Source organism: Silurus aristotelis, assembly GCF_946808225.1.
Source record: "Silurus aristotelis genome assembly, chromosome: 12".
Lineage (NCBI taxonomy): Eukaryota > Metazoa > Chordata > Actinopteri > Siluriformes > Siluridae > Silurus > Silurus aristotelis.
The window spans coordinates 15,000,337-15,028,268 of NC_139585.1; the positions used below are offsets into that span (position 1 = coordinate 15,000,337).

At 39.2% G+C, this 27,932-nt stretch overlaps 1 protein-coding gene and 1 long non-coding RNA gene across 5 annotated transcripts in view; one reads left to right on the forward strand and one right to left on the reverse strand.

Annotated features, from left to right (window-relative positions):
* The first annotated feature begins 7,050 nt into the window (after nt 1-7,050).
* LOC310734230 lies at nt 7,051-12,448 on the forward strand. Its single transcript, XR_014536000.1, has 2 exons — nt 7,051-8,451; nt 10,091-12,448. It is a non-coding gene; the product is annotated as an uncharacterized lncRNA (long non-coding RNA).
* A 138-nt stretch (nt 12,449-12,586) lies between these two features.
* The window catches only part of vti1a (vesicle transport through interaction with t-SNAREs 1A), a 105,757-nt gene continuing 90,411 nt past the window's right edge, over nt 12,587-27,932 (reverse strand). For all 4 annotated transcript variants that reach the window (XM_083555994.1, XM_083555996.1, XM_083555995.1 and 1 more), the window contains one exon: nt 12,587-14,821. In XM_083555994.1, the coding sequence (XP_083412120.1) occupies nt 14,728-14,821 (94 nt within the window). In that variant the 3' untranslated portion in view covers nt 12,587-14,727. The remainder of the gene's footprint in view (nt 14,822-27,932) is intronic.

A 27,932-nucleotide genomic window follows, 5' to 3' on the forward strand; every position in this document is an offset into this window, starting at 1 on the left:
TTTCTCTTCCTTGAGCAGTATTTTAAAAGCAATTCAAAGCTAATGGTGCAAAAATATAAGTTATATTATATAACAATAAGTTAATGGTGCAAAGACTTAAGAATAATAAAGCATACACAATCATGTTACTGTTCCATCTGTTGGTACCCATTTGAGGACTAAAACTGGTGTGTTTGGGGTCATTACTGACCCCATAAAAGTGAAGGAGTCAGCACCTGGAAAAAAGAGAAAGGAAGTGTATATGAGAGCCGCCAGTCAAAGAGGTGAGCTCTCTCTGTGTTTCTGTCAGTCCTGTCTTTCTGAAGTTCATTTAAACTGAGGTGGGATGCCTCACTAGCTCTTAACAGGTAAAAGGAACCATATTATCAGCTCTCAGAGGGGGCAGCACAAGCTGATGTGCTCTTTCAGCTGTACTAAACTGAATCCAGCTCACGAAGTGTAGCATGAACACCAGCCTGATTAAGAAAGAGAGAGAGAGAGAGAGAAAGAGAGAGAGATGGGGTGGAGGGGGCAGGTTAAGTGAGCATGGCTTAGGGTTCAGCAGTGTGCTGAGCTTGTTGGGAGAAGTGTATCGCTCTATCAGGAGGTGAAGCAGATAGCCGGCCTGAGAGGAGCACTGCTGCCTCCATCTGTAGCTCGGAGCACGCTCAATATTTCGTCCCATATCGAAGATCATAACTCCTGCCTGGCTTCCAATGCCTGGTTTTCCATACACTCATCTGAGCCCTATGCCACACACACACACACACACACACACACACACACACACACACACACACACACACACACACACACACACACACACACACACACACACACACACACACACAATCTGGATAAGAGATTTTAGCCCACACTACAGCCCTCCCTTGCTACATTATAAGAAATCTAATGCTCTTGTGGGTGTCCACAATGTACATACAATAAATTCATCTCATGAATATTTATTTTTACCCTTTGTCACCTGATGCGAGCTTATATGCTCTACCTAATTATATTAAAAAAAACTATCTGCCGTACAAATAAAAATGATTGACATTATCTTTTAAATTCAACAATTTTAAGAGTAGAAAACTTAACCTTAAACAAAAACCAGCACTGACATCACAGTGTAAAAACAACTAATTATTCTTTAAAAATAAAAATAAAAGTTTTAAAGGCAGGCTTCAGAAAACAGCACCTGGAAAAAATGAGAAAGGAAGTGTATATGAGAGCCGTCAGTCAAAGAGGTGAGCTCTCTCTGTGTTTCTGTCAGTCCTGTCTCTCTGAAGTTCATTTAAACTGAGGTGGGATGCCTCACTAGCTCTTAACATGTTAAAAGAACCAAATACGTTGTTGAACAAATATGTAATTTACACACGTGTGTTGTCTATGTGGACCATCACGGAGGAAAAAAAACAAATAGCTTTCAACAAGAATAGATACAGATTGATTGCTGAGCTTCATAAGTCAGGTAATGGATGCACCGAGGTCATAAAAAGGCCTAACTTCGAAATTTGTGGAGAATTTGCCAGAAGCAAAAGAAATGAGGTGCCAGAAAGAAAGTAGGACCCAAAGATCTTAAGGTTACTTGGGGTTAAATCAGCTAAAAAGTCATAAAACATGCTATTTGAGATTGTTGCGCAAAAGAAGAAAACTCACAAAATGCAGCACCTGAACCTCTTGAAGTGTCATTAGTACTACAGTTGGAACTACATGCTGCTTTTAAACCACATTTGTGCTTTTCAGACGTTTGATGACAAAAGGCACTCATAAAAGAAAAACCTTAATGAGATTTTTTTGGACTGTTTCGCAGTGATGGGCAACAGGCTATTCCATCCCAACACTAAGGTTTAGCCTTAGACTATGATGGACCTTTAAAAAAAAATGTAAACATGCATTCAATTCATTACAGAATTATTTGTGGAAATAGAATTTGTCTCTAGAATTGATGTCTATTGAAAAGATGTGGTCTGAATGAAAAACAAAGCTCTGCATGAACAAACTGTGCATGGGACTGTTCAAGAACTCTGTTAAATCTCTCCAATAAAAGTCAGACATGACAGGAACATGCTCAGTGCAGTTATGTCTCCAGCTAAGTATTCATTAATTATTATGTATATTGGCATTTCATAAAAGAATATTAAATACATTTATTTTCTTGAAGGGTGCCACTAATTTTGGAGTTGAGTGTATGTAGGCATTTCAGGTTCTCCATTGTGTTTGTGCGTGCACACTCGTATGTGTGTAAGCGCAAGTTGGCAAATGTGTGCAGACTTTGTTTTTCTTTCTGAAAATCCCTTTGATGTGTGTGCTTATTTATTTATTTATTTGTGTAGCGCGCGGGCCTTTTTCGGGCAGTTAGACTACAGTAGATGTGCTGTGTGTCCATCAACGGTAAGCCTTTTTTAACGGCTGAACTCCTTACCTTTCTCCCCAGCATCCTCAGCACTACAGGAGCAGTTTCAAAAATTAGCAAGAAGACAGATTTCATCAGGGTCTGTTTGTACGGTTCCTACACAGCATGTTTATGGAAAACTGATACTTTAATGACTTTAATAAACAACAGCTGGAAAATGAAACCACAACAAGAGAATTTCAGACTGTTGATCATTTCAGGCTCAGATGTAAGGCACACGTGGATGGCTTGCAGCTGTATATATGGAAATTTGTGTGCCCCCCCCCAAAAAAAAAAAAAAAAAAAAAAAAATCAAAGCTCACTGCAATACAAACTGCACCATGCAGAAGCACAAACTCAAATAGACTGTGAGTGCATCCAAAGTCTAAATGTATGGTAAAGGTTAAAACACAAAATCTCAGGAGAGAGAGAGAGTCACTGTGAGAAGAATGCTTTGATGCGAAGTCACATACATTGTAGGAGAGCTGAGAGTGGAAATATACGGATTCACTTGCCTTTGTCATTGAAACAGATTCAGTAGTTACTGAACTGAACCTTAAAAAATATATATTTCTGTAACTCAAATGTGTTGTAATAAAAAAAGCGTTTGTCTGGTCATCAGCTCAGAGAAGAATTGACGAAAGTACCGTAATTTCTGGACTATAAAGCGCACCCATATATAAGCCGCACCCACTGAATTTTACAAATATTTTTATTTTTAACATAAATAAGCCGCACATGTCTATAATCCGCACTACACTGTCTACACTAATGTACTTTACAAAGGATTTACGAAAATATGTGAAATATCTGGTGAAATATGTTGCACTTCCTTTAGGAGCATAGCGGTATTTTGGGAATAGCCTGCCACTGCATTTTTCCGTTATTACTGCATGTGTTCAAGACGAGGAATATGTCCTTATTATTTTCTGATGCTGATTTTTAAATTTCTTTGACTAACCCATAACGCTGTTGCCAAGAAAAATAAAAAAGCACGAGTTTTGGAAACCTGTCTGTGTTTATATGATTTCTGTCGCAACTGGAGTTAGCGAGCTCTCCCTTCACCCAGACTCAACGCGTTACAACGGCTTGTATCTAAACAGTAGACTACCAAGAAAGTCATTGTTCACTGCCTTCCTCCTTCCTTCCACAACAATTTCTCTCGGGAGTTTTTCTTTTGGCATCATCGTGCGTTTAAAAATCACTTGATGCCGTGCAGCTCAGAACACAGGTGAAGTGCGTTTTTTCGTTTCCGTTCGGAAATTTCATTGGTCTAATGTTATGGGGTTCAGTTTTTTGCCTCAAAGTTTGTGAAACCGGGAAAAAACTAGGAAAAATCCATAAATTAGCCGCTTCGTTGTTTAAGCCGCAGGGTTCAAAGCGTAGGAAAAAAGTAGTGGCTTATTGTCCGGAAAATACGGTAATATCGCCACATTTAACTCCTATTTTGTCATTTAGAAAAACCGGGTTTTTTTCTCGTCTTGTTTGGTGGATTTACTGAGGGCTCCAGGTCCAATCCTGAGCACATGTGTTCTCTCTGTGTTTGAGTAAGTTTCAGTGAGCTCTTTGGTTTCTTCCCACTCTCCACAAAATATGTGCGTAGGTACATTGGTAAATGGGCAAATTGCCCTTAGGTATAAATATGTGTCTGTTTGGGTGATTGACTGAAAACACACCCATTCAAGTGTTCCTTTGCTCCTAAGCAACCTTAAACAGGCTAAAGTATTTACTAATGAATGATTGAACGAATGAATGAAGGCATAACTGAATGAATATGTATTTAGAGTACATTCCTTTGCATACATTTAAACTTTTTTTTATTTACTTTGTTATGAAAATGTTCAAAAGGACAAATTCCAACAAGTCCATACACATCAAGATGCATCAGTTAGCTTACGCACTGCACTGTAAAGCTAAAAGCTATGATTCAGGAAATGAGACTAAACACGCTTTGTGTCTGATATTTGCTCAGATCTCAGATTCAAGTCTGGACACACTTGCATCACACTGTGTCACACTGCTAGGTAATATTATATAGCTCGCTTATGCGCTTTCGGACACCATGTAAATCCTATATGTTATCACATGTCTGAGAAACATTAGTTTAAAGCTGCACGTGTAACGGACAACACAGGACTGAAAGGGTTTGGGAAGGTGCTGTGTAATATTACTTACCGCAATACAGTTGTTGTAACAAGTGTGTGATAAATATGATATAATATAACAGCCAGCTGAAATCTTCCTTTATGTTTACAGACAAAAATCTAAAGGTAGTAGTTTTGGCTGATTGCAATTAAGGATAATTCTTTACAATTCCAATAATGTTTATTTTTTATGTATTTGTGTAAAATCCATTCGATTCAAATGAGAACTGAATAAATTCTATTGCATCAGTATGCCTTGGCTTACAGCAATAATCAATAAAATACAGTATATAATAGAAGTCAAATGGTTGGAAGCAACAATAACGTCAACAATATCTATACAAAATACTATGCAGACTTTTCACATGGACTATATTAAGGGGGGGGAACAACTCTATAAACTAATGAAATGTGTATTCTTTTTTAACTTTAAAAACCAACGTGCTTCAGCTAGTGTGGAAATCTGTTTTATTTCTTCTGTTTATTCCCTTCCCACTTTTTTTTATTTAATTGGAGTTCTTCCTTGTGCCTGTGTGAAGTGTGAATGTGTGGTAATTGGGGTTGGGAGGAAATCTTCATAAGAGCCAAGTGCTTTCACCTTTTCAGTGCTTGTATTTGCCCCGGTACATAAGCGGTGTTGTTTCCTGCCAGCTTTTCATCATTGCAGCTTGGCCACAGGGGGGCCAGAAGCCCCTCCATCCTAACACCCCAAACCCCCAACACACAACACCACCAAAATACAGCATATGGAAATAAGCAACAATAAATCATTCATGACATTACATACATCATTATTCTCATGACCAAATGTACTTTAATAAATAAATAAAAAAAACATAAATCAATATATGAAATATATCATCATGGCCAGATGGTTAGTAATGACAGTAATTAACAAATGGCAGAAAAATATATATAATCATTTCAGTGTTTTTAAATAAATAAATAAAACCTGTGTTGATTCAGAATGAGCTGGCATCGCTTATCTGTAATGATCGCTGATCATGTGAGTGCTGCCTGCATTCCATATTATTTGGAATGCGGTTTATGCGGTAAAGAGAGCAAAGGTAACGATAGCATACCATGTACAGCTATCTGCTTCCATAGCATGTTGTATTATGATGTGATGACTGCATTTATTATGCAGGTATATCCTATAAACAATGATATTCTGTACATCACACAGGATAGTAATGTAGTGGAGATTATTTTGTTGGAAAACAAAACAATGTTCTACAATGATCTATAATGTTTCACATTTTTTCTTTCAGGTTTCCATTTTAGAAAATTGTGTCAGAAATTTTAAGCGTGATCAAATCTATTAAATTTTGACATCTAGTGCGTTTCCAACTATTATCTATCTTCCTTTCTGCATTTTCCCAGTAGTGCAGTGTATTAAGTGAGACATTAGCTTATCACAGTGGTTGAATGCTTCCCCTCCAGCTCTTTGCTGTATGTTCTGAACTGGTGTTCCAAATGACTCATGTTCTCACAATGTAGTGCAACTGGTTTTGTTTTTTCTACTGTCCCTTCTTCTTCTTCTTCTTTTTCTTCTTCTTCTTCTTCTTCTTCTGCTTCTGTCTCATTAGGGTTTTTTCTTCTAGGGCCTTTGGGACCAGTGATTTGAACATATTTTATTTAAGCGCTTTTGTAAAAAGCTATTATTCAGCAGCTGTGATCTATAGCAGAATTACAATTTTTAGGGTCAAGGAGGGATTCTCATATGGGACAAAAATGGGAACAAATGATGTTAAAAAAAGAAAAAAGAAAAGAAGAGTAGGTACCCAGAAGAGAAGAAAGAGAGAGGAAAAGCCTCATGAAAGATGGTCTTTAAAAATAAATGAGAAAAATCGGTAATCCCTGAGTCACTGCATGGATAAAAGAAAATCAATATCTCCTCTCAATTCACCTGGGCTTTCAAAAATCCTTGAAATGAACAAAAGTTGTGAATTTTGCTACCAATATCATACATGTCTTTTAGAGTGGCTTGGTGCTGCTGTCATTGAAGCAGAAATTCCCTAGCAAAAGCTGCGGAAGCTTTAATGAGTACGATAAGTGCACATATGACGTCTTTTGCAGACAAAAGCAAAAATAAGGATCTAGTGAAGCTGTTCAATTCTAATTCTCTAAAATAAGCCTTCCACTTTTTAAAACACTGGCCAGCTTGTCCTTTTAAAAGCAGGCACGGTGGAGTAGAGGAGAGGAGGGGGACATCATACAGATTTTGTAACCTTTGAACCATCCATTCAATTGACCCTGTATGCCAACCTGCAGGGACCCCCCCTCGCATGAATCCACCTCCATTTCCTGCCCTGGGAGAAAAAACGCCAGACCAGTGCTGCCATTGGCCACATGATGATGAATATTTAATCGATTCCCTCATCTAAGAAGGAGGTACCGCAGAGGGGTGACTGGAAGACAGAAGTGGGGGGATTGAGGAGGGGGATAGAGAAGTGCCCTTTTCCTGGCGTTCAAGGCGAGACAATGAAACACACACACACACGCCATGTGTTAAAGGCTTACCGAGCCTGTTTATGGAAAACCATCATGCATATACAATACTTACACAATTCAGAGCACCCCCTCATCTCTGTGTGTTAAGTGAAGCCCTCCTACCTTCATTAACGCACTCTTCAGTAGCCTGTCATGGAGGATGTGCTCCATCAAAGCTGATTGACTCCCATTTTCCACAGAGATGTCGTGGGTTATCATTGTATGCTCAGATCTCCTGCTACAGGGAACATGAATGGCAGGCTGGCTTTTGAACATGCTGATTTTTTTCCACTGATGTCTCCCAGTTGGAAATTTAGGTCTGGTAAGTAACCATATGCAAATATAAATATAGCCAAATCTCAACATTCAGGTTATGCCCTTAATCTACCTCTCCAACTCTCTTAGATTTACTCATTAGTGGCCAAATAAAAGATTATGTAATTTACTTTGAATTATAATTTTTTTATAACAAATAAATACATTTATAGTTTTGAAAAAGTATTTTATTGTTACTTATGATTGTTATTTGTAACTTTAAAATAAAAAACTTTATAAAAATTCTTATTATACTTATTACATTTCATAGAAATTCTTCCAGCGATATATTTTTGTCATATTGCCCAATCCTGCAATTTACTAATACATTTAAAGATGACATGATGCTGAGAAAAGTTGTAGTTACTTTATTGATACTGGTACTTAACTAAGCTAAGGAATAACTTCAATCAAATAAACTAAAAACAATGATATGAAAGAATCTCACTCATCGTCATTCAAACATTTCTTTTTCAATGGTAAATCAATCATGAGGACCAGTATGGAGAGGAAACTCTATATAAACTATACCAAATAATATTTGATTAAATAATGCATGAGAATGTATAATAGGTACAGGTTTATTTAATTCATTACATGGACAAAAGTTGGTAGACCATACGACTTGTGCAGTTTAACCATCCCATTGCACATTTAGTTCCTATTTGCCATTATAACAACTTCCACTCTTCTGGGAAGGTGTTCCACTGGATTTTAGAGTGGGGTTGTGATCATTGAGCCACAAGAAAGTTAGTAAGGTCAGGTACTGATGGAGGGTGAGGAGGTCTGGGGTGCAGTCAGCGTTCCAATTCATTCCAAAGGTGTTCAAATAGGTTTGAGCTCAGAGCACTATAGCAGGCCACTCAAACCCATGTAAAACACATCTTCATCCAGCTGGGTTTGTGAACAATGTCATGCTAAAAGAGGTTTGGGTCTTCTAGTTCAAGTGAAGAGAAAATTCGATACTACGACATCCAGACACGTCCAAGACAATTGTGTGCCTTTGTGGTAGCAGGTTGGGGAAGAACCACATATGGCTGAATAAGTTAGGAGTCTCAATAACTTTGTCTATATAGTATATTTATGGAATTCAGAACCTCTGGAAAAAGTTAAAATACTTATGTTTCATATATATATATACACACACACACACACACACACACACACACACACACACACATATATATATACAGTGAGGAAAATAAGTATTTGAACACCCTGCTATTTTGCAAGTTCTCCCACTTAGAAATCATTGAGGGGTCTGAAATTGTCATCGTAGGTGCATGTCCACTGTGAGAGACATAATCTAAAAAAAAAAATCCAGAAATCACAATGTATGATTTTTAAACTATTTATTTGTATGATACAGCTGCAAATAAGTATTTGAACACCTGAGAAAGTCAATGTTAATATTTGGTACAGGAGCCTTTGTTTGCAATTACAGAGGTTAAACGTTTCCTGTAGTTTTCACCAGGTTTGCACACACTGCAGGAGGGATTTTGGCCCACTCCTCCACACAGATCTTCTCTAGATCAGTCAGGTTTCTGGCCTGTCGCTGAGAAACACGGAGTTTGAGCTCCCTCCAAAGATTCTCTATTGGGTTTAGGTCTGGAGACTGGCTAGGCCATGCCAGAACCTTGATATGCTTCTTACAGAGCCACTCCTTGGTTATCCTGGCTGTGTGCTTCGGGTCATTGTCATGTTGGAAGACCCAGCCTCGACCCATCTTCAATGCTCTAACTGAGGGAAGGAGGTTGTTCCCCAAAATCTCATAATACATGGCCCCGGTCATCCTCTCCTTAATACAGTGCAGTCGCCCTGTCCCATGTGCAGAAAAACACCCCCAAAGCATGATGGTACCACCCCCATGCTTCACAGTAGGGATGGTGTTCTTGGGATGGTACTCATCATTCTTCATCCTCCAAACACGTTTAGTGGAATTGTGACCCAAAAGTTCTATTTTGGTCTCATCTGACCACATGACTTTCTCCCATGACTCCTCTGGATTATCCAAATGTCAAACTTAAGACGTGCCTGGACATGTGCTGGTTTAAGCAGGGGAACCTTCCGTGCCATGCATGATTTCAAACCATGAAGTCTTAGTGTATTACCAACAGTAACCTTGGAAACGGTGGTCCCAGCTCTTTTCAGGTCATTGACCAGCTCCTCCCGTGTAGTTCTGGGCTGATTTCTCACCTTCCTTAGGATCATTGAGACCCCACGAGGTGAGATCTTGCATGGAGCCCCAGTCCGAAGGAAGTCTGACAGTCATGTTTAGCTTCTTCCATTTTCTAATGATTGCTCCAACAGTGGACCTTTTTTCACCAAGCTGCTTGGCAATTTCCCCGTAGCCCTTTCCAGCCTTGTGGAGGTGTACAATTTTGTCTCTAGTGTCTTTGGACAGCTCTTTGGTCTTGGCCATGTTAGTAGTTGGATTCTTACTGATTGTATGGGGTGGACAGGTGTCTTTATGCAGCTAACGACCTCAAACAGGTGCATCTAATTTAGGATAATAAATGTAGTGGAGGTGGACATTTTAAAGGCAGACTAACAGGTCTTTGAGGGTCAGAATTCTAGTTGATAGTCAGGTGTTCAAATACTTATTTGCAGCTGTATCATACAAATAAATAGCTTAAAAATCATATATTGTGATTTCTGGATTTTTTTTTTTTTAAGATTATGTTTCTCACAGTGGACATGCACCTACGATGACAATTTCAGACCCCTCCATGATTTCTAAGTGGGAGAATTTGCAAAATAGCTGGGTGTTCAAATACTTATTTTCCTCACTGTATATATGTAATCGAATTCAGGGTGGTTACAGTAACTCTACATGAAGAGAATATGACCATGTGAGTCTTTTCTCTCATGTCGGTTTAATAGCGGGTGGCTAGTTGACCATCAAATTTTAGTTATGTAAAGATATTTAAAATGGCAGCAGGGCATGGGTATGTTTCCATCCTCCTGTTTATTCATAGACCCTGGTGTTAAGATCATCCAAATCAATTTAGGAGGAGAATAGTGTAAAAATTCATGTTCAGAGGTCAATAAAAATAATTATTACCAGAGCAATATTAAGCACAGACTGATTTTGTGTGTGCTGTCAAAGAGCTAGAGTGTTATTTAGTGGGGTGTTCAGGTCCGAGCAGCAGAAGAGCAGAGTGGAAAAGAGTTTACAGTGTGAGATATGGGTCAGTCTGCCTCTTTGTTCACTGTGTAGCTGTGGAGTGCCTACACACACATACAAACTCACACACTCTAGTGGCACAGTGGGGTACAGGAGACAAAGGGAGCGAGTGAAAAGCGCACGGCTGGTGCTCGACTGTGGTAGTAGCTGCGGGTTAAAAAGCGTAAACGGCACTCTGTTTGTATTCCTTCCTCCTGAACGCTTTGGAAACGCCAACTTGTAGCCCAAGTTCAAAAGGCACATTGTGGCAACGTGCACTTGACATGACACACCAGAGCTAATCGCAGGCCTAATGAGAGGTGAAAACACACAGAGGTGTTGAAATGCAATACTGCTTTAATGACAGTGTTACAACTAGACAAGCACTCGGCACATCCACAGAGATCACAATCCATAAAAATCACTGACAAATGAAAGCAAAGGAAGAATAGGAACAGTAGTCGCACTAATCGGGAAAGATGGATCTGATCAGTAGGAAGTCAGATGTGGCCAGATGCTATGCACTTTCAAACACACAAATATTATACTGGGCACATGATCACAGCAAACACATGCATGTCCAATCAATGGGCATTTACTTGAAGAGGGACACAGCAGAAAAGAACAACAGTGACAGAAATCATTTTAGGATTGTGTCATTTCAGTATTTGATAGCATGTTAGGACATCGCCATGTACGTTTAAATACCTTACAGTTAAGTAAGGAAATAAAATTTAAAAAACGCTGTTCTTGCTGTGATAACATGAGAAGACACGCATCTCCCTGTGCTGCCCCCCCAGGCTTTATTTACAAGGGGACAGGAACTTTTCTCAAAAGAGAATCTTTACCTGATTAAACATAGACCTTCCACTGTGCTTCCTGCTTTAGTCATTTACTCAAACACACCTTTTATTTATTTATTTAAATAATTCAGGGGCACTTTATAATATGTTTTTATCCTATTTGTTATACACTACAGCTGTGGCATATACATGATTAGCACAACCTTCTTTTCCTTTGTAATGTGTGGGATATAACTGCATTGACAACTGTTTTCAGCAAACAGGTTTTCAGTTCTTGAGAAAAATACCTGACATTTCAGCTGGCCGTGGTAATCCCACGTTTAGGATTTGGGCTGAAAAACTGCTGAGTGTTACCTGAAATTGCCATCACTCTGTGTAGAATTTTTAACATACACTATAGCACTTTGATTAATGTGTATACATGCGCAGGTTAGTGTTACACTGCATGTCTACTATCAGTGTTACAGGAAAGCTGTGGTTAATCTCTGTTCCTTCGTCAGATGGCTGAGGGCCTGCTAGCTGGACACTCTGATGGTTAACATTAATCTGAGTGATGTGTTAAAATGTGAGCACACCTATTGCTACAGTTGCCCCCTGGAATAAAACACAGCCTATAAGAGGGTAATGACTATTCCATAGGTCATGCTGAAAAAGAAAAGAGAGCGGGGGGTGGAGACAAGGAGCAAAAGAGGAGAGAGCATGGTTGGAGTGGGAGAGGAAACAAGGAGGAGTGCAGGATAAGGAAAAGGAGCACATAGTGAGAAATGTGAGGGGGAAGAAGGGGATTGAGGAGAAGAGAGGGTAAGAGAAAAGAGAATGAAGAGTAGAAGAAGAAAGGAGAATGAACAGGGAAGAGGGGGAAAGGAGGAGATAAGAAAGACAAGAGAGAGAGAGGGGATTGTAGAGGAGAGAAGGATGATATGAGCAAGGAAAAGGGGTGAAATTAGAAAGTGATGAGAAAAAGTGAGAAAAAAGAGAGTAAGTAGTAAGGAAGAGACGTAGATAATGGGGATGAGGGCGGAGGGAAAGAAGGAGAGAGAGAGAGAGAGAAAGAGAGCGAGTGAGTGAGTGAGAGAGAGAGAGAGAGCGAGTGAGAGAGCGAGAGAGAGAGCGAGTGAGAGAGCGAGAGAGAGAGAGAGAGAGAGAGAGAGAGAGAGAGAGAGAGAGAGCTATAGAGAAAAAGGTGTGTGGAGAAAAATAGATGCAGAAGATGATAGCTGCAGCCTGATGAGGTATCAGAAGACATGGCTAGTGTTTAAATAATGAAAAAGGGGATATAAACAAATCATTAGTCCCCTAAGAGTTGTTTAATGCAATTCCTTAATGAACATAATAGTTAGAAGGCATAATTAAAGAAAATAAAAACATCTAAACAGGCCTCAACTTGTCATCAGTGCTCAATTATTTCCTTGTCAAGTTGTTATGATTTAATGAGCCCCAGTGGGACTGACGGCTGTCAGTCAGCCCTGACTTTTTGACACCATTACAACTTCAAATAGAGCCGCAGCCACGCTGCCTTCCACCAGCCACTCACTACTGAGAGGATCTGACAGGCCGAGGGAGAGGGAGAGAGCAATAGAGAGACAGAGAGAGACTCAGTCAGCGAAACGTGCACACACACACACACACACACACACAGACACACACACACAGACACACACAGCTGCACACATACATAACAAGCAAAATATACTCACAGCATGCCTGGATTCAAAACGCACAGGTGCTTAGATCCAGTGCTCACACTCACACATATTTCTAAAGAAGGAGAGAGGACAAACACAAACGGAAGACATGCAGACACCCAGTCCTGTCTAGGCGTGTTGATGAAAAACTCAATCACTGAGGTCATTATCTTATGAGGTTTGTCAAACAGGCAGGATTCTGCCCCTCCTCGTCCTTCCTCTTCCTCCTCTCTCCTTTTTTGTTCATTTATTCCTGAACTTAATGATAACTCTCGACGGGTTGGCCCCACATGGGACGGACAGAGACACACTATTTTGTTGGCCATTAATTTGGTGCTTTGAAGCCCGAGCTGTGAAGCAGAGGCAGAGAAAGCCCCCCACCATGCTGCTTCCAAAATAAGACAATCTACCCGGCCTGAAACAGAATACCAAATGCCCTCTGCCTGTCTGTCTGTCCATCAGGCCCTCAGCCAGAGGAGGAGAAAAAGTGTGTGCGTTTTTGTGAGAACTAGAGAGAAAGAGACAGAGAGAGAATATCTGTCACATGCACTGGGAATAATAAACACAGTATCAATAGGTGTGCTCTGTGTGTGTATTTTAAATGCTCACATGTGAACAGACAGTATATTTGAGCTGCATAAGTCTGAAACTGCACTGAGCTGCACCAGGTCCTGACCGTATAGGACACTGTGTAAACCATCAATACACACTCATAGAATAAACTGCTGCAATCTGATCTATAATGATTACTACCATCATTCACCAGGTGTTGGTCCTAAAAATGGAAACAATCAAACAAACAAATAAAGAACCCTGACTCTTGAATCAAAAGTAAAAAGCTCCATAACATTACTCCATTCAATAAATTAAAAAGCTTTCCACATGCATCTCATTTTTGAACCATTACACTGTACACATGTTTCTGCATTTTACAGAAATACATTATACAGTGATGAAAAAAAAGTTTCATACTGACTGAAAGAAGGTAAATACATCACCACAATAATCATTCATTTTAAAATAAACATAGATATTAGTAATGTCCAAGTATGTTAACAAAATATTTATGCCGTACATTATAAGTGAATCTATGGGGGGGCCTTAGGTTTTAAAAGTGGTCCTGCTGAGTTGCCTGAACACACACAAGGCCTTTACTGACCTTAGAGGAACAGCGTGAGAAGCTACTAATCCTGGATGAAGCGCGACTGGGAGAAGCGTGTGTGTTTGCTGCTAAAGGCACTGACCTTTGGGCTGGGTGTAGTGTGTGATTCTGCTCTGTGTGCTGCACTACAGACAGGTCCAAGCATTCGTGCGTATGCCCCAGAAAAATGCAGGGACTACACGGGGACTGAAAGTGTATATGCATGTGCACGCAGATACACACACCATTCTGACATGGAATAAGCAGCATTATCGACAAAATGTTAAAATAAAGCAACAAATCATAGAATTAAAGCTTTCTTCCTCCACCATTATTCTGCCATGTTGATGATGTATGCGGAGGTCAGTCAGATGGAGGTCCCATGCAGAAGAATTAACCAGTAAGATTCTAGCAAAATGGCTATATGGGCTAGAGGGTAGAGCGTGTGTGGTTGTGAGCCGAAGGAGAGAGTTGAGAAGAGATCACCTGTCACTGCCCACCAGGAATGATTCATATGAACAATTTGTCCTAATTACTCCAGCGTGCTTTTGTTGCTATTAATCACACACACGCAAGCACAAACACAGGACCCGTCAGGGGAGATCAGTGGCCTCGCAGATTGAAATAGATGGCCAGGACGATGGTGAGGAGGATGATGGTGCCCAGGATGAAGATCAGGATGCGGTTCTGAATGACCCTGCATTCAAACAGAGAGACACAGAGAAGTGTTAATGGTTCTTATACATCCTCAATATAGGTGAGCAACAAAGAGCTCAGTGATGAGCAATGATTATTTTAGATATATGAAAACACTACACACTTGTAGATATTAATTCTCACCATAGTTTTTATCAAACACACACATATTGTGGGAATTTCCATTACAGTTTTTACTCTCAAACTTTATGTCGCTCAGGCATTATGTGTGTGTAGCAAAAGATGCAGCTTCTGTTATTAATAATAATAATCAGGAAAAAAAAATCATTTTATTTGGTGAGCTGCCTGATCACAGATAATTTATTATACTGAATCTCAAAAAGACCTTGTTCTTTCCCCCCTAAGCCTTAATTCTCCACTTCATATCCAAGGATACTTATAGTTTGCAAAAACTTTCATCTGCACAGGTTAGTTTTGACAAAAAAAAACGATCCAGAAAGTGCAAACACATCGGCAAAAAGATTTAAAATTGAGATTAAGAGTGCAAGTGGGTGTGCCACATGCGATTAAGGAAGTGAAGAGGAGAGTAAGGGGAAGACAAACGGTTGAGACCCCGTGGTCAATGTGTGGTGGTGACTCCTGTCCCAGTCACTCCTGATAAATGATAGAATTATCCCATGTGCTGACATGTGGAGAGAGGAGGGCCACTGTCCACTGCACCAAACAGGAGATGAATAACCCACACCCTTGCCATTCATCACCACTGCAGCCAAGCAGCAGCACCCTGCTCTTGGACACGGACACACACACACACACCTTGCTCCCCAAGGCATCATACACATACATTTCCATGTTAATAGATATGTACAATTTCATCTGCAGTACAAGTGAATTTGCAGCAAAACTCTTCTTATATACAGTCATGTTTACTTGATCACCGCAAATGTATCAGATGAACAGATGAAATTTCTGCTTAAATCACAAAATGGCCTGTCTAGGCCTGATTGAAAACGGTGTAATCACTGTAGATTTAGTTTTTTTTTTTTTTTTGGACCAAATTACTTAACTCATTTCTGCAAAATGGGAGATAAAGTCATTGTTCTTATGAATGCATTATTGTTTAGTCAACGTATGCGTTGTTATTAAAAATAAATAACACAATTAGTTTCTTTATTAAAATCTCAGCACGATAGAAAACCAGGCAAAAGTAGAACACAATAGAAGAATGCAATGCTAAATATCTGATAGTGCCAATAGCAAAATGTACAAAATAAAAAAAACAACAAAAACCCAGAAATAACCTATATTTAGGGTGTCCCCTTGTACTCAGCCAACAAATGACTCTAAACATTTTTTCTTCACGTTTAACTAAAGCAGCATTTCTGCAGCCAAGACTTTGCCTCTAATATTCCTAGGGCTTGTTTCTTATTTACACAGCCCTAATTTCTGCCGGGATCAAGATCACGCTGATTGATGACCTAAACAGTATGCAATGCTTTTCTTTAATCATTAGTCATGCACATGAAGGGCATAGTCGCTTATTGAATTCAGCAAAGATGTTACTGGGATCCTCTTTTATACTGACTAATCTAAGAGCACTGAATATTCACAGATTGAAACCTGCATTACAGTCACTGTATTCCATGCTATTGTCCATCTCAGACCCCAGTATAACCTTTTTGGCCATGAAACTTTAAACTTAGAAACAAATTACTTGACTACTTATTCTTGGAGCTTTAAAGTTTTACACACATACTCAAGTGCACATAAAGCAAACCACATTGTACCCGTTTAAAGTGGAACAGTGATGGGTTCCTGGCATTGCACACAGGTCCACAAGTGTATATGATTCGGTTATATGTGTTGCATAATAGAGATAGAAAGAGCTTCAGGGTATGGGCCTTGTCTGATGGGCTGACAGGCCTGCATAATTCCAAGCATATTCATAGTGGGGAACATTAATCAGAGCTTGTTCACAAGGCCAGATCTCTCCCCATGTCTCTTTAACTAGCCTGCATTATTTACACTGATTATTTACACATGTAGGCACACACACACACACACACACACACACACACACACACACACACGTGCAGATGTCTACTGGAAGAAGCTGATGACCAGTACTGCAATGAGAGAAAGAGAAAGAGAGAGAAAGAGAAAGAGCGAGCGAGAGAGAGAGAGAGAGAGAGAGAGAGAGAGAGAGAGAGAGAGAGAAAAAGGGGTCAGAGCTAAGCTATCTTCTGACACACAGAGAAAACTGAGAGGGGACATGGCTATTGCTTATCAACTGTCTAAATCTATGTAGAAACACTACACTCATGTTTAGGTGGTATCCTGGTACAAATAAATAGCTGGTTTGAAACAGGGGACATGTCTTTAATTAGTAATTGTTGTGAAGCAGACTACAAAGACCACCAACTATATGTCTTAAAACATTCCTTGCTGCAGTTCATTTAAGACCTGTTTATGTTTTTGCCATTAATAACAACAACAACAACAACAACAACAGGACACCCTTTTAACTGCTAAATAAATTTCATGAACCACTCAGCATTTTTTTTATAAACATAATACTAAATCAAACTATTTAAATAGAAGGGGTCATTATTTAAATGTGTGCAATAATATTTTGGGTATTTATTAAAGCCATGGATCTTTTTTTCTTTATTCCTAAAACACATTAAGTTTAAGTTGACATTATTCATAGGCTACTTATCTGAGTTATTGAGGATGGCGTTAAAATGATTTATTAAACCTTTCCCATTAGTCTAACATTCCTGCCTTCACAGCCTGCACACTGACAGCTTTGATAAAACGCCAACCTATTTAAGGAAAGCAGGATTCCCAAACATAGGTGCTGTACCCATGATGACCCCATGTGTCAGCAGAGTTTACACTGACCAGTAAGAGCGGACAAACTGCTCCATGCTTGGGCCATCAGTAAATGCTGAAGAGTGAGTGGTCAGGGCAGTGATGTGATAAGTGTGAGAAAGAGAGAGAGAAACAGAAGGCCATGCTGCCTGGGGTTGATGGAGGTTCTGTCCTATGCTGAGCAAGGCCCGAAAAGAACAGAGCAGAGTAGCAGCCATCAAACTGCATCCATCTTTTCACTCTGACACATGACAGAGGGTTGGGGAGAGCTGCTCCTGCTGTCACAGCTCACAACTCAGGGTAAGTCTTACACACATACACACACCACACACACGGACATAAACACACACACACTTGCTCTGAGCACGAAGTACACTACATGTCCTACATAGAGCCAGGCACGGCAAACCGCAATGGCAGACAAGAGTCTCAGTCTTGCCAAAATAACTCTTTCCAAAAGCAGAAGCCAAAATTACACTTAGTCTATGGGTTAAGAATATTGCCCTAAGCTCAAAAAGAGTTTGAGGGATAGAGAGAAGAAAGAAAGCAGGAAAAGTCCGTTTATCAGGGGAGGAGGTGGAGGAGAGGTTGCTCTGAGACAGACAAAAATAATGAGGACTTTCTGTCAGGAAAAATTTACAAAATCATACCCGTGTTATTAAAATTTAAAATCTTTTTTTCCCCCTCTCTCCCGTTTTTTTTCCCTTTCTCTCCCTCTCTCAGTTCTCCTTATTAGTGGCTCTAATGAGGACAGTGATACACCTCTACACTGGAGGAAGGGGGAGCTGTTCCCTTAAGCCAACACCATTCAACAATAACACTCCTGAGCCACACACAAACACACTACTAAAACAGGGCACATGAAAAATGAGGGGTATTTTTTTCTTTTGACCAAGGCAATAAAATAAAATCCAATCGACGTCTAATCGCTCTGAATTTTCCTCCAGCCAGAATCTCTGCAGAGAGAAGTTAAAAAGAAGAAAGGGAGAAACAGAAGTGGGAAAGCAGAAAGAGGGAATGAGTGTGTGTGTGTGTGTGTGTGTGTGTGTGTGTGTGTGTGTGTGTGTGTGTGTGTGTGTGAGAGTGTGAGAGAGAGAGTGTGTGTGTGTGTGTGTGTGTTTGTGTGTGTGTGTGTGTGTCGGCACGATCAATGTGTTCACTAATGGTTTGACTGATGGACATCGTGCTCTGTGTTCACTGTAAAAGTTGGGGGTCGGAACTGAGCGTGTGATCACAAACTAACAAGGATAAATGTTTTATCAGGCTCTCTTTACTGCACTCTACACACTGCCACGTGAAAGAAGCCTTTATAGGGCCTTAGCCATCAATGCCTCATAAATACACTCTCACTTAGCTTATGAGTTCTCTACACACCGCACAAAAAAAGCAAGAAAAAAGATCTGCTTTGAATTCCGTTCGCGCTTCACACTGTAATGGATGTGCAGATAGTCGACATTATAGAGATACACATTTAAGCGAGAGTTCTATGATCTGTAAAGCTAAAGGATTTATGATTACTGATGTAGTGTGTTTTAACCTACAAACAGTACAGTACTCATGTCCTTTTCGAGCTCATTGCCTATTTGAGATGCATTATGCAATATAATATACACTGACTTGGCATAACTGTATGGCCTCCTAATATTGTGTTGGTTCCACTTTTGCAACCAAAACAGTCCTGACCCATAGAGCATCAACAGCATTAATTTCTACAGCTATTTGAACTACAGCAGCTTGTATGTTGGATCAGAACCCATGACCCAGACCTTTTTTCTTTTTTCTACTCACATGCATGAATAAGCCTCGGCCGCCCATGACCATTTCACCGGTTCACCACTGTTCCTTCTTCGGACCACATTCGATAGATACTGACCGCTGCAGACCGGGAACACACCACAAGTGCTGCAGTTTTGGAGATGGTCTGACCCAGTCATCTAGCAATTTGGCCCGTGACAAATTCGCTCAAATCCTTACACGTGCCCATTTTTCCTGCTTCTCACAAATTAACTGTGAGGATAAAATGTTTACCCACCCACTAACAAGTGGATTGATGAGATAATCAGTGTTATTCACTCACCGGCATTATGGTATAAGGTCATAATGTTATCTCTAATTGGTATATTCTTGTATATGGATTTATATTCCATATATAGTGTAGCTCATTCTATTATTACTCATAGGGCAGTGCAAATCAACCATTTTAACTCAAGTACATCACTTCCAGACCACTAATTTCTACTGAAATTAAAAAGATTCTGCATAAAACTAATGACCAGGACAGAGAGCAACTTCTTATACACATATACATTTAAAAATAAGTGTTTAACAATCATAAGAAACAACAGGTGTGTGTTATATTCAATAACTGCTTTATGCTTCTCCTAACATACACAATTACTTTCATGACAAAAGTACACCTACCTGAATGTTTCTGAAAAGAAAGAGGAAACCAGTGAACCACCGAAGAAACCCATGTGAACATCAAGAGTATATGGAAAAACTCCAGGCCAGCAATTGTTATGAATTACTGAAAGTTACTTTTAATGTTTCTGTATTTTTGTGGTTTAATTTGTGTGTCTGTTATGTCTGTTCTTACAAGTAATTTATACCAGACAGTTAATAAAGTGAAGATTAAGAATGATTTCAGAGCCACCACTCTTTCAAAACACACACACATGCTGCGTTAGATTTTTGTGTTAACCACTATACCTAAATAATAAGTATGTGGGTCTTAATTCAGATTATTTATTTATTTATTTTTTAAATGTTCTACAAAATAATTGAAATCTGCAAATAAAGGTTTTTAAAATGTTTAGGGAACATGGTAAAAATGGTCATATCATCCAATGAGGACAAGTGATTCACAAACACATACATTTCTATTAACACGTGCAAACACCAATCTACCACGTAAGTGGACTGCATCCCTAATGATACCTTAATGTGACAAAACCCAAAACTATCCCTAACCTTAAACATAACCTCAGTACCCAAACAGAGTCTCTTGGCACGTTAAGGTTTGCAAACAAAAGATGCAATTTCAGTAAAGAGCAGCTTTTTTTATGAGGACTAACCAAAGGTTCTCACAAGGTCAAAACTGTCCTGTATTCATATCATCATTTGGTACTTAGACCCACACACACACACACACACACACACACACACACACACACACACACACACACACACACACACACACACACACACACACACACACACACACACACACACACACACACACAATCTGCCAGGGGTAATGTTTAAAAAAGTTTCCTTTAATTGCATGTCATTTACTTGAAAGCGCTTGACACCATATAATTCCCAAAAGAGAAATGGTGCTTAAGTTCTTCAGAGAATACTTCAACACACTCACTCAGTCTTTCGAACTCATGCTGTAGCTGTGTGTTTAAGCCCTGCAGTGTCTGACAGGCCAGTTAAACAGGGTTTATTAGTGTGATTATGGGGCAGCTGAGCTGGTCTTCCCAAAACCTCTCTACATCACCCTTATCCTTACTATACAGCTAAGCTGCTCAGAGACTGAGAAATCTGTAATGCTTACCAAAAAGCTCCTGCTCCCTCCCAATATACCCCCCACACACTTCAGAGTATAACCTCTGAAACAATGTAAAAATAATTTCTGTGAAGAAAGACCCGCCTCCTACACACTCACACATAACTTGTATTAATGGAGAAGCTGTAGAAGATAGATAAGATCAGATAAAAGGAGTAAAACAAGAAAAAAAATAGGAAGTAATTGATGTCTTGAACACATGCAGTAGCTTATATGACAGTGTGTTGACGAGCCTTGTGCGTGCAGATGTGTACACACACTCACAGGACTGAGATCGCTGCTCTACACACTCATGCATTTTTTATTATGCAGCTAACAATCTGAGTAGCAGGCCAGCCTGGGATTTAGATTCCTCCTGGAGAAAGGAGGTAAGGAGAAGGTGGGGGTGAAGTATGAAAGGAGAGATGTTGAGAACGAAGCACAGTGTGAAGATAGGGGGAGAAACACCTTGTTTGCAACACTTTTTCATGAACGCTCAGGAAGTTCTGCCTACGGCACGTTCTGGCAGCTGTAGCGGGCTGTCCCGGAGCGTTGTCCGAGTGGCATTCTGATTTTTCTCTTATTTTCCAGTATCTACAGATCACTCCCTTCACTGGCTGCTTGCCAACACACTAGCACTCTTTTTTTGCTCTCTTTCTACTTTTGCCAGTCTGCTCCACTTGCTATTTCCTTTCTGTCTATGCCAGCCTCTTGATTTCCCTCTTACTCGTTCTCTATTCCCCCTCCCTTGCTCTTTTTTGCCCTTCCATATCCTACTTTCCTCCCACTCTATCACTCCTTTTTCTCGAGGAGGGAGGGCGATGATGTTAAAAGCAGGAAGAGATCCGATATGCACCTGAAAAGCTCTTTCTCTCCTGCACACACTCCAAAAGTGGGAAGGCCTGTGTCTCTGCACAGCCAATAAGAGGGCGGTAAACATATTTCAGAGTGCATGTTATGGCTGATGGCAGCAGTCCAGGTTATGTACCAAGGTAGCAGTCAACAAAGGTGTGCTAATCCTGCTGTGCCTGCACCCTGTACTGGAAACTTCAGAACAAACAAATCAGCCTCCCTAAACAGCGAGAACACTTGAGGCGGAGCTTTACATGGTTAGTGCTGGATGTTTATTGCTGAACTTGTCAGTGTTCCATGCAAAGTACATATTGGGGTGAAGCTTCGTCCTGCCAATCCAGGAACAAAATCAATGTGTTACAGACATTTTAAACCACACTGCTGATAATTTCAAGATTCTCACTCACCAGAAGCTGATTCATTTTCTGTAAGAGCTCTGACTGTAGTGCAGGAAAGTGTCAGGTTTGTATTAATGCATTTATTCAAGTACTTTTTTTCACTAATTCAGTTACCTGCATTATGGATGATCAGCAATATTTATGCCTAATAATAAGGAATGAAAGCTTGTCTGTTCCAGTAGAAGAAATAAAGATGGCCCAGTCTGATAAATTATGTTTCCTTTTACATCATGTGGATAGTTGGGTGCATGTGGATTGGCTAAAGCAATGCGATGCTCTGCATTGTTCTGCTGTGAAACACTGGAGAGCCTAACATTTATATATATGTTAAGTCTTACATGTACCATAGCTTGATGGATCAGAGCGGTATTGGCAAAACAAGGAGGGACCTACACAACCGACAAATCGTTTTATTGGTATGGTGGATTGGTGTATGTGAATGGCTCTAAGCAACCACATCGCTGAATATTTCCCTATAACCGCATGCCCTGTTGCGTTTTATTTTCATGTTTCTTATTTTAATAAAAAAGGTTTTCCACTTGACAGTGGCACAATGGAAGTTTAACATTCCTTGTTTTGATAAAGCTTATCCTAATATATATATATATATATATATATATATATATATATATATATATATATATATATATATATATATATATATATATAAAAAACTCAAGATGCACTGAATAATAAGCAGAATCATTCCAATTCCAATATTTGCTTTACTCAAATTCTTAAGCAAAATTATGTCTGACACAAGTAGTTACACATTCTGTACATGCTACACATGGGGTCAATCCAGTTTTATTCCTATGGAACGTTAATTACCTGATTATCATCTCTGAACATACTTGAACATATGTACATATTATATTCTTAAACAATGCAACATTAACTAACAAGACTCTACAAGACTATTTTGCATTGCTAAGCTGAAAATTCAAAAGTTAAACTGTAGATGCACAATTAATGCTTACTTCTGTCATTAAATAATTGATGGGGTATTTGAATACTGTTCTTTTTAAAATGTGGATATTTGAATAGCAAAAATGCTTATCATGAGTAGAAAGACAACCAGTGGCAAGGTTGAATAAAAACATGACACTGTTCTTACAAGTGAGATGAATTTCTTTCTCACAATTTGGATATGCTGTTAAATTTTTCTGACACACAATTTAAAAAAAAAAACAACCACATTCCATAAGACAGGCAGCTGGAGATTGTATAACCAGGCGGTGAAAGGGTGTAACACTAGCCATGGAATCACAGCTCTTGAAAACTTTGAAACGCATAAATTTTTATTGTTCGTTCGGCATTGAAATCTCATTATGACTCATAAATCAGTTGTGTGCATGTTCAAAGAGAAGAGTGGAATAAGAGTGAAGTTCAGATTAGATGATGTCTGACTAGTAGACCAGGGGCTTTAGTTTATAATGATTCAGTGGTTCAATCAAACAATCTGTTTTTTATAGAGTTAAGTCATGAGACAAATGGTTGGAAAAGAGAGAGAGAGAGAGAGAGAGAGAGAGAGAGAGAGAGAGAGAGAGAGAGAGAGAGAGAGAGAGAGAGAGACAGAGACAGAGAGAAAGAGAGAGAGAGAAAGAAAACAGCAAGCAGTCTGACTCTCTCAGCGTATGTTTTATATATATATATATATATATATATATATATATATATATATATATATATATATATATATATATATTTTTTTTTTTTTTTTTTTTTTTTTTTTTTTGAGTAAATGACTGCACAAATCTGGGCTTAACACGCAAATGCTCGCACAAACACACACACAGACACTTAGATTTTCTGCCTGGACTATTCCTGCCAGGGTTTTTTTCCCCCCATTCACTTGTGCATTACTTGGATAGAATGCTACACTCATTCTCATATGCCTTTACACATAGGGGAAATTTCGAGCAAATAATGCACCTATCAGCATGTCATTAAACAATAGGAGGAAACCGGAGAACCCTGAGGAAATCCAAAAGAGCAGAACATGTGAAACTGTACCTTAGTATCCAAACTAGGACCTTGAGGTAGCAAGTCTACATTCTTCTCTACTGAAAGCTCTGTTTGGACTCTTTTTTTTGTTGTTGTTTGTTTAAACAAATTCAGACAACCAATAAAATAAACGTATTTCAAAAAAATACAAAACAATGCCATCAATTAAGATAAAACACAGACATACAAACAGACACACAAACACATGCACACAAATGAATGTAGTATTTCATTGTAATGCCTCATTGTTTTGACCAAAGGGCTTTCATGCATCTCTGAAGTGAGAACAGTAAGTGATCTATGATTTATGAACAGAGTTGGAGTGCAGATGTTGAAAAAGATTCTTTAGCAGCGATTTGCCAAGATAGTCACTAAAAGTAGAGATGATTTTCTTTTTTTTTGTTTTGAGAAAACAACAGTGACCCTGCAAGTTCAAAGAGCATAAACAGAAAAGGATGCACAAATGAGGTGAAAGTGTGTAATTAGGGCAATGTGCAATGAAAAGCTGTGTACCTCCTAAAGCAAAAAGCCTTTAAATAATAAAAACAAAAGAACACTAAATGGACTCGATGTCCTTGCTCTAGTGAAGCTCTCGGTACAAAACTGTCCTTTCCAATTCAGCATGTAAGAGCAGCCACCTGGGCAACAAAAGTCTGTTTAATGTTAAATATAGATTTAGTTATAGTTTTATATATCTGGGCTTTTTTGGTAAGTGGTTATGCGATATGTATGTGTGCGTCTAGCCAAAAGAACAAGCTACAGTAAGACAGCTCTCCCTAGGCCATGTCAGTGGCTAGAATAGAGGACACTGTAATAGAGAAAGCGAGAGAAAAAGGACATTTCTCTAGAAAGAAATAGAGACCTTGACTTATGCCATCATGCTGAGAGAAAACTCATTCTCTTCGCGTGTTTACCTCTTATAGAATCGCAATTATCCAACAATATGTTTACATGGTAGTTAGGCGCTGTCAATCATTTGGGGAGCTTGAACTTGGTGGCTCAATAAAGAACAACAAACTAAAAACCACAGCCTATTTATGACATATAAAATAAGAAAAGCAATAAATAGAGAAGAAATGCCCCCGGTCACAATTTCATATTTAGTCCCTCGTCTTCCTCCTTTAGTTTCAATGTAACTCTTTAAACACACTGCAAATCCTGGAGATTTGCCACACGGTTGCACAGGAGAATGGAAGAAAGGGAAATGTCATTCTACATCCCTCGACTTGACACTACAAGGGAGATTTTAGTCATTCTAAATAATCCATGCTATTTCATTAAAATTGCAGATCCTTCTGGTCTACGATTTCACAGCTGAATTCTGTGCGACAAATTTAACTCTTCAGCTCATGTATGTTAAAGAGAACGTGAGAAAGGAAGGTGCAGAGAGAGAGAGAGCTGAAGAGCAGAACAAAGTGCAAGGGAAGCTGTGGTCACACTGAAAATATGGAGCTTGTTTGTAATTGTCAAATATTTGTGGTCAAAAAGCATCAGTCTTGTTGCAGTTAAAAACTGATGGCTCAACATGTTTGAGTATTAATTGCTAAAACAAAATAACTTTAAAAACATGAACTTGTGGTGAATCTGCAGGCAATCACTGATAACCTGATAACCTTACTAAAAACTGATAACCTTACTAACAATATAATACAATTTTTATATATATATATATATATATATATATATATATATATATATATATATATATATATATATATATATATATATATATATAAATTAATGATAAACTATGTGTTATTTATAAATCAAAAATATTTATAGGTGTCAGGAACTATTCTATTAATGCTTGCACAGTTTAAAAAAAAAATTAAAATTAAAAAAGGCACTGGATCTTCAGTTGCTTCAGAAATCAATGCATTTATAGTGAACAATGTGATTTGGCAAGGACAAACCTAATATATACAACTTTCCACTGGTGAAATTTATTACAATGGAAGGCTGTGATATGAAGCTGTTAACCGGATTAATATATATAATTGCTTGCATTATGTTGGTAGTAGAAGTCTATTTACGTGGAAGAGAGAGAGAGCGAAAGCGAGAGCGAGAGAGAGAGAAGGGGTAGGTGGTGAAGGGATAAGCAGGTGCAAAAGGGATATGAGTGACAATAATTTACTCGTGATTACATACAGCACTCCGTAGCGAGTAGTGATTGAAACGCAGGGCCATGATTTGTTGCAATAACTGCGTTATTGACTTGTTGCTCCAGCTCCATTTGGTTATTGCCCTTTAGGCTTGGATCAATAGACTACGTGCTGAATCTGACTAATCAGGCCCTGAAGCCTCTCAGGGTCAGGATGAAGAAAACAGCAGAAAATCTATTCCACATAAGAGAGGGAGAGAAAGAGAGTGAGAGAGAAAAGAGAAGATAAAACTGGCGAAGTGGGGGGTGTGAAAGTTCTATAAGCACGGTGATAACTGCAAAATAATTGATGAATATTGTTGTTCTGCTCTTCTCAATCTCTGAACTCATGAACACGGTGTGCGAGTGTGTGTGTGTGTAAAAGAAATAGAAATAGAAAGAGAAAGAGAGAGAGAGAGAGAGAGAGAGAGAGAAAGAGAGAGTGTGTGAGAGAGAGAGATAGAAATAGAGAGAGAGAAACTTTGGCGGCAGACACACTGTCAGCGTGCACTTTTCCTTCCGGGGTCTATAACCCTATAGTTCAGAGGTCATAGGGTGCTCTTGCTGTTTTGCGATTCGACTAGAAACTGGTGTCAAAGAGGAAGTCAATAAATATTTCTGAAAAAATACATAATAAGTGGAAGAACGCTCTGGTGAATATCTCCAGAAAGAACGGAGTAATTCATGCATGAGAGGCATATTCAAATGCATTCACTATAAACCACGCTAACACAGATGAGTCCGCTAGCAATGTTCGTGGTCTCGTAGTCCTTGGGTTTAAGCAAGTTCCTCTGTGATAGAAGCTCGCTCTGTAGTACCAAACCTGCACAATATCATATTTAGACAGAGGGACCCGATGGAAAATTCATAAGGGAAAGAGAATTAATAATTTATACCAAAGTCAAGCAGTAGGTTTTCTTCCCCTGCTTACTGCAGCTGCCTCTGAGTGTGTGCGTGTGTGTGTGTGTGTGTGTAGTGTGAAGAAAGGGAAAGGTACGGGTAGTAGAATTTTAGTCTGTTTTATGTTTCCCTAGGACAGAGAGAGATCAGCGGAAAGTGTGGAGTGGAGGGCAGCGACACGCAGTCTTCATTCTTGCAACTCCTTTCTGAAACAAACACAAACTTCAGACTTGTTTGTGCTTTTCTTTTTTGTTCCACTTCACTCCATTTTTTTCTGTCGTTCTCCCAGTGCCCTGCTGTCGAAAATAGTTTAGCGTACATGGACACTTTCCTCTCTCTGCACCTCTATTTCCCTACAACACACAGCATGGATTCGCCTGGCAAGACTTGGTTGCCGTCTGGCGTACAGAAACACCCACATCCACACTGC